We start from the raw sequence: 12,369 nt of genomic DNA, 5'->3' as shown, positions 1-12,369 counted from the left end.
GCTTTGAATACTTTTCTGTCAGTACATTGCCAGGCATAGGAGAAAATGTAGACAACATCCCTACCCTCATGGAGCTTATATTCTGGTGGATGATGACAGATAATAAATGAATTAAATAATATATACTGTGTCAGGTAGGTGGTCAGAAAAACCTGGCTGAGAAATAAATACCCGAAGAGACAAGGAAGCAAGATGTAAGGACAAGCAAGGTGAGCCTGGCTTGTTCCAGGGCCAGTGTTGTTGTGGTAGGGTAGCCACAGGTGAGAGTGGTATCAGAGAAGATCTCATTGGGTTGGGGCCAACAGAAGGGTTACCACAACAAGCTGGGTCATGAAAGGACATTGACGCCACCTTGAATAATTAAGGAGTCTCTGCCTCATTTTAAGCAAAGTGATGTGATTGGACTTATGTGTTAGTAGAGAAGTTCTGGTTACTGAATTGAGAATAGATGGCTGGACAAGGGGAGAAGAGGGCGATCTAGTAGCTAGTGTGACAATAGTATAATGAGAAATTATAATGACCTGGACCTGGTAGCAGTAGCTCTAACAGAGCTGAGAAGTCGCTGAATTCTGCAGAATTCTGAAGGTAGGCAGATGGAACTGCTGACAAAGTGGATATGGGATATGGGAGGAAAAAAGAGGCTGTTTCCACTAAGCTGGACTGTCACTGGGTAGCTACATCTCTCCCTCGAGCTTTAGGACTGATTCACTACTATTGCACCTCAAGTCAAAAGACTAGCATTTGTAATTCGATTCAAATGTTTAAAGAATATGTGAGAACATGCGCCTAAATGGAAATGTTATTCTTTGCTTCCAGCCTTACTTTCAGACTTTGCTGTTTGCTTTTATTCTAAGATGCATGGAAATGAAGTGTGGAAAGAAAGTAACGCGAAAGGATCCCATTTTCAGGTTGGGATAAACTTAATTTCATCCCTAATCTCATGTCTTAGTATTCCTAGATAGTGGCTGCATTATCAATGTGTTCACAGGAATTTACATTTACAGTGGAAACAACATGATAATTTCCTAAATGGCTAATGAATTGCTGGCTTACTGTCAGGAGCTGTGATTTCTAGGCAGAGTTCTTTTGCTAATCAGTTGAAGGAAACTTTCAGACCCTCAGCAATGTAATGAGTACTCAAGAATGCCATTCTCCATCCAAGATGATGTTACATCCTTGAGCAGAAGAGACGGGAAGGAGTTGGGATAGTGGCATGGTTCACAGTACAGCAGAGTGGGGGGACTCTAGACAGGGTAACCAGGATGAGATATGATGCCAGTGTCAGGATGATGAAGAGGGCCTGTGTCTATGGAGAATGTGTAGATGCAGATGACCTGCAATGTGAAGAGGGCACAGGACTTGCTGAGAAATTTGGGAGGGTCTGAGATGCTAACTAGAAGGGGAACATCAACACTGAGAAAGGGATTCTGGCCACCAGGAGGGGTTCTTGTCGGTGGGCCTTCCTGGTGGTGCAAGGGGTTAAGTCTCAGAACTATCAAGCTATTGACAGCCACTGCAACATGAGTTCATTCCCCGGCTGACCAGGGAGCTACCCACATGGTGCAGCAGATCTCTCCTATCTCCCCGCTGCTCCCTTCAGCAGTGTGTTTCAGTAGATCTGCCTGTTCTGCTCCCCACTCTGTCTCTGGTGAAACCTCTCACCCCCACACCTCTGGCCTATACCCCAGTTCTTGTATGCATAAATAAATAATAATAAATATTTTAAAAAAAATTTCTTGTTGGCAAAAGCAGAGCAGTCTATTCACTGCCCATCATTTCCAGCTGATGAAAAAGAAAGGACAGTGGTAAAACCACAGGGAAGCTGATTCTAGATATATCTTTGACAACTAGAAAACACACATCATGTCATGCATTTCATTTCATTTTCTCCACAGAATTTGCCCCCAAAGGGCAAATGTTCAACGGAATCCAGAAGAACCTGTAGATGAAGATGAAGATGTTCAAGCAGAAAGAATAAGAGCAGCCACTGCCCTGACCACTTCCCACACAGAGGAGGTAGAAAAGCAAGTGACAAGTCAATGTTAATGCGGGTATTTAAAAACTATAGGGGTAGGCTGGTTGTGCTGGTTTTCCTTTTGAAACTTTAGCATTGGTTGCATTTTTGCAATTCTTTTTTTTCAATTAATTAATTTATTTATTTTTAATGACATCTTTCCTTTTTTTTTTTTTTATTTATACAAGCACTGGGTACAGTCAGAAGCGCGGGAGGGTGAGAGAATTCACCAGAGCCAGAGCGGGGAACAGAACAGGCAGACTGACGAAGTACACTGCTGAGGGGAGCAGCGGGCAACAGGAGAGGTCTGCGCACCATGTGGGACCCTCACCCAGCAGCTGGGGATTGAACCGGCACTGCAGAGGCTGCGGGCAGCTTCGCAACCCAGTGCCCAAACGCTGCGCCACCGGGGAGGCCCAGCATTTTTGCAATTCTTAAACATGCAGGCTCTTCTTTGAAATATTCTGGAGGGTATCTCCTTCTCAAAGGGGAAGGCGAACCATAAGGGTTGTATTTTTTTTTTTTTTGCAATACATGGGTTTTGATAAGCAGTTCCAACATCAAAACCAAACATTTCTTGAGTTGAGGATTTCATGTGAATCTTGTCAGAAAATGCTTAGTAGTAATTAATATTTTAAGTGTTTTTCTTTTGTCCCACTTAGATGTCATGTTGCCACTTTTCACTTCTGAGAAGGCAACAAACTGGCTATGGAATTCAGCTGCTTCCTCAGACCATTTAGAAGCATGACATATTATTAACTTCAATGCATGCATGTTAACACTTGAAACAAGCAATATGGATTACTCTTAACCCAAAATAAGATTGAGTTTAAGACACAGGATATAGGCAACAGAGGGTCTGGCAGGGAGACTACAGGAACATTACATCTCTTGGAGTATAAGAGGAAAATCACACACTGTCTTATTTTCCAGAGACCAGTCATTCTTGCTAGTTGTCTACACAAAGAATATGCAGTCCAGAAGAGAAGTTGCTTTTCAAAAAGAAAGAAGAAAATAGCAATAAGAAATATCTCCTTCTGTGTTAAAAAAGGTTTGGAAGAATCACTTTTTTTTTCACCATTATCTCTAGAAATAGCCCCAAAGCGTATGTTATATATAGTACAATAGCACCTGTTGAAGCATTCATTCATCCATTCATTCATTCATTCATTCAACATAAATTTTCAAGTGTGCCAGGGACAAATATAGGCTCTGGCAATAAAATTATGAAAGAAAGAGGCAAGTTCCTCTGCTCATGGATTTTAGTCCTACCAAGGATCACTAAACAAAAATAACTTATCAAGAAAACTCAGATACTACAATAGGCAAGTTCTCTTGGAGCATTCAGATATGTGATGTGACATGAGTGACTTTGTAATGTGTTCAGTTTGGGTTAGGACAGGCCTTTCTTGAGCAGTAATGTCTAAGTCAAGATTGGGTGCTGAAGGAGTCAATGTGTGTGCATGAAGAGAGGGCAAGGAGTCAGAAAAGGGGCCGCCTTTCGAGTCTTACACAAGTAGGTCTCAGCATGAATCTATGGCGGGATGGGGTGTAGCCAGAGAGGGGAGCAGGGCCAGCTCAGCTGCAGTGTTGGAATATGCAGCAGAGTTTGCATTTTATACCACATTAGCACAATGATGCTTGAGGGTAATTAGCAGGAATTCATCACTATTTCATCGATATTTTGAAGAAATTGTGCCCTGGCTATTGTTTGTGAATTTGAGTAGCAGGCAAATTAAGAGGCTCTTATGTTTGTTCAGATGAAAGATGATGATGGCCTGGACACAGGAGGTGGAATTTGGGATGCAGAATATATCCCTGACTTCTCAAGTTTAAGAACTGTATTTACGTGTGTACAGCATGTCAGCTGTCTGCTACAGAAACTATCTGGGCACACTTTTAACTGAAAAACATGGCAGCCCTCCCCTCCTTATCTGTGAGAGAGATGTTCTAAGACTCCCAGTAGATGCCTCAATCTGTGGATATTATTACATATATATGTGTGTGTGTATATAAAACATAATGCTTCCCCTGTATATACATGCCGATGGTTAGGTTTAATTTATAAATTAGACATAGCAGATCAACAGCAACAACTATTATAAAATAGAAAAATATACTGCAATAAAAAATTATGTGACTGTTACTTCTCTATCCCTCTCACTCATTTCCTTTCAAAGTATTTCATTGTATATAATATTTTCAGACCATGGTCTATTTCTGGAAACTGAAGCTGCAGAAAATGAAAATTCAAATAAGGGTGGAGACTACTGTAATCTGGAAAGAAATAATATATGTTGACATCAAATCCATAAGCTTTTGTCTAGTATTTTGTATAATTACAGGAATTAAAGAACATGTCTTGATGACATAGATTACATTGGTGTTATCTGTTTCAAAATGGTAGAAAGAGGCACACATATCTCAAGGTTATTGAAGAAACAGGTTTATGTTAATCAATACTTCCAGTATTTATAGTAAGTGATTCTTTTTCAGGTGAAATCTTGGGATTGCTAGGACCCAATGGTGCTGGTAAAAGTTCATTTATTAGGATGATAGCTGGGGTCACAAAGCCAACAGCTGGAGAGGTTAGTGAAAAATGAAACGATTTCCATTCCCTAAATAGAAATTTCATGATAAACAGAGGTTATATTTGCAAGATGATACTTTTGTAATAGTACTTTAAATAGTTTTTATAATAAGTACATGAAGTAATTCCTATAATAGTTCTTTGATGCTCAAAAAATTCAGGTATTTATTTGGGACAACATGTATAGAACAGGAGGGGATTATGCTAAGGGGAGTAAATCAGAAGGAGAAAGACAAATACTGGATGGTGTCACTAATATGTGGACAAAGAGTTCCACAAACTAATAATAAACCCTAGAAATCTAGAAATGTAGGACTGAGGCTGCCAGAGAGGCATTGGAGGGGCAGGAGAAAGAGCTAACTGGGGAGGGAGCACAGTGAACTAGGGTGGAGGACTGTGGGCATTTTGGTGGTGGGTGCAGTGTGATAACAAGACTTGGAGGGGAGGGTCCTCTACCTCTAAATCACAAACAACATTGAAAAACAGTGTCACTTCAAAAAAATGCATTTATTAGCTAGATGTCTATTTCTTGAATAATTGCATAACTGGAGAAAAGGCTACATGTTTCCAAAACTGTTTTACTTTCTCAGGTGGAGCTGAATGGATGTAGTCCAGTTTGGGATCCACAGGGAGGCAGTGAGGTCCAGTTCCTGGCCTACTGCCCTCAGGAGAACACGTTGTGGCCCAACCTGACGGCAAGGGAGCATCTCCAGGTGTTCGCTGCTGTGAAAGGGCTGAGGAAAGGGGAAGCCACCCTGGCCATTTCACGGTACAGAGAGGTCATGTGAAGCCTTGGTGTCAACAGGGGGGCCGTACCATTGGTGTTGAATTCACTGATAGAGTATAGAGGGGAGAAAGGGCCTCACCTCTCCAGCCTGGAGACAGGTGTGGAGTCCAGGTGCTGTTTCCTGAATCCCCAATGAAGGGATCTTTAAGAAAATAAACACATAAAACAATAACGAAGTTATCCTGAATAATCATTCATGACAGTTCCAAATTCAGAATCCTCATTTTTCTTAAAGATTTTTTATCTTTCAAAAGAAACTACTTTTTTCTTTGATGACTGAAGTTTTGAGAGTAGTCGTTGTAAAACTTCCCTCCGATACAGTTACTGTTCCAGGTGATTGCATTTTCCAAAAATTCTCTCTTGGCCTTACCATCTCCCCTTGTCTTCCAACAGACTGGTAGATACTTTCAGACTGCATGACCAGCTGAATGTTCCCGTGCAGAGACTGACGCCAGGAGCTGCTAGAAAGGTATGTGTGGTATGTGGTGTGTGGTGTTACCTGAGGCTGAGGTGGTGGTGGCAGCAAAACGAGCTGTTTCTCTGCATTTCAGTTGTGTTTTGTGCTGAGCATCTTGGGAAACTCACCCATCCTGCTTCTAGATGAAATGTCTACAGGCTTGGATCCAGGGGTGCAGCAGCAGATGTGGTGAGAATCCTCAAAAACTTCAGATCCAGGAGTTTAAAACTTATTTATGTAAAATTTGATGGAAAATCAAATCCACCAGTTCTTAATTTAGTGCAGATAATCCATATTGTTAGGAAAATAAGTATTTAATGTTGCATCATGTTCATGTGGTATTCATGTGTGTGTGTGTATATATATATATATATTTAAAAAAAAAACCCTCTAAATACGTTGTTGGAGATAGAGTTCTTGCAATTTGAAGTGTATTTTAATTTTGCCTTTTCATCACCAAAAGGTCTATAACTGTTTCTTAGAAACTATTAACAACTGACACAATTTCTCCATTTCATGCCCCCTCCTTTTTACCTACTCTGTCAAATTTTATCCAGTTTTTCTAGGTTTTAAAATTCTTTTTACTTTTCTATCTACAATTTCCACTTGTACTAATAAAATTCTTCAGTCCAGTTTCATGTTCAATTGATTTTCCCATCTTTTAAAAATAACTTTTTAGTAGAAATGTTATATGAAGGTGAGGAGAATCACTTAGGAACCTATTATACCCCCACTAAGTTTCAATATTCATCCACATACAGCCAGTCTTTTTTCATCTATATCCCCACCCACTACCTTTCCCCAATTATTTTGAAGAAAATACTTGGCAGCATATCCTTGATTTAGAAATATATGTCCAGTGGTTTCACCAAAATATAAGAAAACTCCTTTTTAAAAAAAAAATAACCAAAATAATGTTATCACCCTGAAAACTATTTAAAACTATTCTTTGGGGCCTCCCTGGTGGCCTAAGGGTTAATCTCAGCGCTATCACAGCTACAGCCTGAGTTCTATCCCCGGCAAGGGGATAAAGTATATCTTTTCTATGAAATTTCCCCCATCTCTCTCTTTTTTTTAATGGTGATAATATTTCGACTTGCTTTAGGCAGACAATCCAGGGAACCATTAAAAAGACAGAAAAGGCAGCCCTCCTGACCACCCACTACCTGGCTGAGGCTGAGGCTCTATGTGACCGCATTGCCATCATAGTGTCTGGAAGACTCAGGTGAGTGCCTGTCCAGAACCTCGCTTGACCCTCAGAAGGAGTTCCCCTGTGTAAAGCAATTGAAGTTCTTCTTTTCATCTCGTGCAGTGATGCCCTTTCCTCTACATTTGAAATTGAAGACTAGCATTAAAAAAAAAATTAAGAGGCGATATTTTTCAACCTGTTTTCCCTCTTGCCCATAGATGCATTGGTTCCACCCAACACCTGAAAAGCAAATTTGGCAAGGATTACATTCTGGAACTAAAAGTGAAGGAAGCTGCTCAAGTGACTTTGGTCCACACTGAGATTCTGAAGCTTTTCCCACAAGCTTCACAGCAGGAAAGGTGATGTTTTTATTATGGAGAAATGTATTGCTTTTATTATGGAGAAATGTATTGCTTTTTACCCACTCAATCATCCTTTTTTTTGCTCTGTGAGAACTTCAGGATGATTTTACTTCATAATAAATATTAGGGACCTCAGATGTTGATTTGTTGAATTTTCTAGTTCATAGAACATATGGGAACTATCAGACAGCTATGTGAGCTGTTTTGCCATATAAGACTGGTCCCCGGTTCTGGAAGGGAACTTGGGAAAAAAAGAGGAAGGTGCTTCAGATGACTCAGATCTGCATGTGACTAAGTCTGACCCCACAGCACTCTCCTGCACCACCCTGTAGATATATAGAAGATGTAAATATTCACAATTTAGAAGATATACCTGGAGTGATTTCCTCTTAAAGGATAGAAACAACAATTGAAATAATCAAAGAGTCTCCCTTTGATGGAATTTTCATGCCTCGATGAAGAAAAGAAAGGGGAGAGTGTGTGTGTGTGTGTTTGTGGGTGTCTCTATGTTACTTGGGGGAGGGCAGGGAGATAGAGCAGAAACTGAATTTGAAATTCCTTGAAGGGATGAACACATCAAAAAAGCAGAACACAGCAATTGCTAATTTCATTTTAATATTGTTTAAATATAACAGAATTACTTAAGGTATATGCCTCGGTACATAGTATAACACAGTTCTATTTCCAGACCTTTGAGGTCAGAAACCCAAGTCTGATATAGGTAAGCAGGGGAGACCATGAATAGTAAGACTACAAGAGCAGGGACCTAGCAGAAGAGGGTTTATCTTGGAGGTCTGGGTAGCTGTAGGACCACCCAGGGACAGCATATCCTGTTTGGGAATATGCTGAGAATAGGGCAAGAGGTTATAAAGCCAGAAGAAGCACATGGGAACAAGATGCTAAAAATCAGTGCTGACTCTTCCTGTCCTCAGAAGAAGTTTTCAGTTAAACCTTTTGAATGTCTCCATTACTGTGGTCTTTTCTCCTAACCACTTATCTTTCTTTCCTTAGCTTTCTGGCAATGCAGATGTAATATAAATTGGGATGAGTTCCAACCTAATTTAAAGTAATCAAAGGGATTAGCTCAGAATATTTGTGTTCCATAAGAAAAAAGGTTTGCATAAACTGACCATACATGTAATTGTGCAGGATCATTTCTAGGGAAACTATCTCCAACAGCTAGCCACCAAAGTCATTTTAAGAATTGTCCATTGATAAATTATTTTATTTGTTTCATATTTAAGACATCTGCTACCTTGTATTGCTTATATTTTAAAAAGGAAATTACTGACACTACCAATATTTTTTTTCATTTTCTCCCATAAAATCTAAGGTCAAATATTTTCCTTTCCCCAGGTGTTCTTCCTTCTTGGCCTATAAACTGCCCTTGACAGATGTTCAGCCTCTATCTCAGGCCTTTTACAAATTAGAGGCAGGTAAGAACATCCATTTTTAAATACAGCTTTTAAAGATCTCTCCCTCTGGTAGCCTCAGTTCTTCAGAAACATTGCATGAGTGTGTTTTGGTTTAGTTTTGCCTGACCCCTTGTTTTGTTTCTCTATATTTCACATACAAATGAAATCATCCAGTATTTGTCTTTCTCCTTCTGTCTTATTTCACTTAGCATAATCCCTGCCACTTCCATCTACATTGTCACAAATGACAAGAGTTCAGGGTTTTTTTTATATCCATTGTGTATGTTTATATGCACTACATCTTCCTAGTCCACTCATCTGTCATTGAACATGGGTTCTTTCCATAATTTGACTATTGTGAATAGTGCTGCAGTGAACACAGAAGTGCAAGTTTCCTTTCTTTGCAGTCTTTAGGTAGATTCCTGGGAGTGGAATGGCTGGATCATATGGTAGATCTATTTTTCACATTTTAAGAAACCTCCATACTCTTTTCCATAGTGGCTGGACCAGTCTACATTCCCACCAACAGTGTATGAGGGTTCTTTTTCTCCACACCCTCACCAACACTTATTTCTGCTCTTTTAGAGATGGGACCTTGTCATCCTCACAGGTGTGAGGTGATATCTCAGCGTGGCTTTGATTTTCATTTCCCTGCTGATGAGTGATGAGAATTTCTTCATGAGATTAAGACAGTTTTTGTTTTAATGTTTTCTTTACACCTAATCCCTGGCACCTCAGGGTGTTTTGCACATAGGAGATTCTTAACTTATAAATGGTGAAGTGTGAGTATGTACATCTGTTGACCCATTTCATGGTTATTTCTGGTGGGGAAGCCCCGCAGAGATACACATTGAAGCACAGTCACACAGAAGTATGGGGTCCTCTTACTGGAAGCAGTATGGGGTTGAGTCTTCCCATGTGTGACAGCATATCAGTCAATTATGTAAGTTACTCGAGGAACTTAAACATCTTCTAAGACATAATAGTAATAAAACAAGTCATCAAAGGTAACGTGAGAAACATCTAATCTCAAGATACATTTAGTTATTTATTTATATTAATTCTGACTTTCTATTATTTCTTCCTTTCACCAGGCATTTGTTTCCCAAACTTTATAGCCCATGCCTCTTAATATTGCATTTTTATTTTGTGTGACTTTGTCAAAGTTCCTGGTATTAAATTGCAAGCATCTATGGCCAGTCTGTTTTTTGTTTTGTTTTGTTTTTCAGTGAAACATAACTTTGACCTGGAGGAATACAGCCTCTCTCAGTGCACACTGGAAAAGGTGAGTCAACTCTCATGGTTCTCTATCACTCCTGTTAGTTTCACGCGACAGTAGCATGCATTTTTCCTGTTGATTTGAAAGACCAACCATGAATTGACCATTCTTTTTCCTCCCTCTTCCTCTCCTACAGGTAATCTTAGAGCTTTCCAAGGAGCAGCAGCTGGGAGAGATTGATGAAGAAGTTGACACAACCATGAGATGGAAACTGCTCCTTCACTCAGACGACCCTTAGTTCCTGGAGCCCAATAATTCCTTGTTGCTGTCAGATAAGCTTTATGTTGTTTGTAATCATTAGTGGTATGGCCATTAAAAATGGTTAACAGCAATATTAGATATATTTGTATGTTACATTAATAAAACAATCCATTTAAAATTTTTCTTCCCCACCAATTTAGGGGTGATCGAAATCTGTGGTAAAGGCAGTGCACAGTGTTTATAAGGTTACCTGGAGAGCCAGGTGCTGGGTGCTAAGGAAATAAAACCACAATCCTGTAATTTTTTGAAGTATCATTTTTGGAAGAATGACATTTACTGAAAAATTCTCTTGCTGAATGATGTGAGGAGTGTATTCAGCCATCAGAAGCTCTGTGATTACTGTCTGCCAGTTGTGATTGTTGGGGTTTTATGAGCTTGTTTTGATACACAAATCAACCCAAGAGGCTTCGCTTGAAACCTGTAGAAATCGTTTTGAAAGTCTACGCTTGGGAGTCCCTTGGGCTCATAAGTGATCCAGCTAGCACGCTGCAGAAGTGTTTCAGACATGTCTTTTCAAAACAAGGGAAATCACAGCAGCATTTATTCAGACTTAAAAATGTGAATGTTATATTGATTTCACAGTTGTGGGGGTGCTGATTTCCCTCATCACCTCATCATTAATTTCCCATCTGTACTCATTGCTCTTTTAGGGGAGTTTTCCTCTTTTGTGTGTGCACCTTTGTGTGTGTGTACCCTACACACACGCCTGCATGTCTTTTGTGTTAATAAAAAAAAAAAAAAACTATCCACTTTCATCTTTTCTTTAAACAATAACTGCTTCATTTTGAATATCACCAGAAAATCTTTTGAAGACTAAGCAGTATTCCTGATGCTTTTGCGGGCAGTGATAAACTACTTAAAATTTTTATAGTCACTGAAGAAAAACTGTATAGCAGGGGAAAATATAGAAATTGAATAAATCTGATTAAAAACATCAATCATATTTCTTCATACCCAACCCATATTTCTTCTATCTATAATGCAGTTTTTATATAGTTAGAATCAGTTTAGTATGTATAATTTCTTAATTAAATATATATGCATATTTCCTGAAATTGCATTAAAATTATTTTAATTTACTTACGGTAAGGTTACAGGCTTATATGTTTCCATTTGTTTTGTGTTAATTATTTTGTATTCTTTGTTCACTTATTTTTGTGCTTTTATCTTTTTCTTATCCATTTTATAATATTTTATTATAATTATATATTTTATCTCTGTTTTACATATATCAATTATATTTGGAGCATTATATTTCCAGGTGATCTATGATTCATTGTTCATTCAGGAACATTTGGTGCCCTATGAATGTACATCCATATTAAAGTGAGAGATGAATTAACATTATCTCTAAAATTTAAACAATGAATTCTTCTGTCTTACTCAATTGTGCAACATGATGGCCTATATAACCATTTCACCTAACAATATGAAGAAAGCTTTGTTTGTATTCTTTATAAACTATGAGTTTTTTTAATTTATAGAGATATATTTACATAATATGTATGCATATAGTATTATCTAAACTCGCTGTGTTCCTGTCATTATTTGCTCAGTAGGATTTGGACTTGATGCAGGTGAAGTTGAAGTTAAGGCTGGGAGTGATTTGAGTGCAGTGGTGCACATAACCAACCAAGACCGGTTAGTAAACCCAGCAAAAGCCCAATTTTATCACTGCCTAGTGATAAAATTGTTAGAAATCACCTAGGCAGGAGATACCCAGGATACACTACATACAGCTAAAAGTAGAACACTGTTGCTATCCACTGGTGGAACCAATGAGGAAGCCCAGCATTTGGTTGGTTGGTTTGGATTTGGGAGAATGTATATTCCTCATTTGGGAAGACTGCTAGCTCTTCTACATAAGATTACCCTAAAGAAAGCTGTATTTGAGTGGGGACCTGAATCAAAGCAAACTGGAATTATAAAAAGTGGTAGGAAGCCCAGTGCCCTTGGGCCACCATGACCACAGATTTCAGAGCTGTGGTTTGCCCTGAAACCCATCTCTGGTGGAT

The 12,369-nt window shown here is 39.0% G+C and overlaps 1 protein-coding gene across 1 annotated transcript in view; it reads left to right on the top strand.

Annotated features, from left to right (window-relative positions):
* LOC311173963 (ATP-binding cassette sub-family A member 9-like) overlaps positions 1–12,369 on the top strand; it is a gene marked incomplete at both ends in the record, with an annotated part of 103,778 nt that overhangs the window by 35,729 nt on the left and 55,680 nt on the right. Inside the window, 9 exons of the mRNA XM_084238047.1 lie at positions 817–908; positions 1,896–2,016; positions 5,195–5,373; positions 5,785–5,860; positions 6,958–7,073; positions 7,256–7,396; positions 8,756–8,835; positions 10,044–10,099; positions 10,230–10,330. Of these exons, the coding sequence (XP_084094173.1) occupies positions 817–908; positions 1,896–2,016; positions 5,195–5,373; positions 5,785–5,860; positions 6,958–7,073; positions 7,256–7,396; positions 8,756–8,835; positions 10,044–10,099; positions 10,230–10,330 (962 nt within the window). The remainder of the gene's footprint in view (positions 1–816; positions 909–1,895; positions 2,017–5,194; positions 5,374–5,784; positions 5,861–6,957; positions 7,074–7,255; positions 7,397–8,755; positions 8,836–10,043; positions 10,100–10,229; positions 10,331–12,369) is intronic.

The sequence above is a fragment of the Talpa europaea genome (genome assembly GCF_964194135.1).
Source record: "Talpa europaea genome assembly, chromosome: 7".
Classification (NCBI taxonomy): domain Eukaryota; kingdom Metazoa; phylum Chordata; class Mammalia; order Eulipotyphla; family Talpidae; genus Talpa; species Talpa europaea.
Note: the sequence above shows the minus strand (reverse complement) of the source record. Positions and strands in the feature narration are given on the sequence as shown.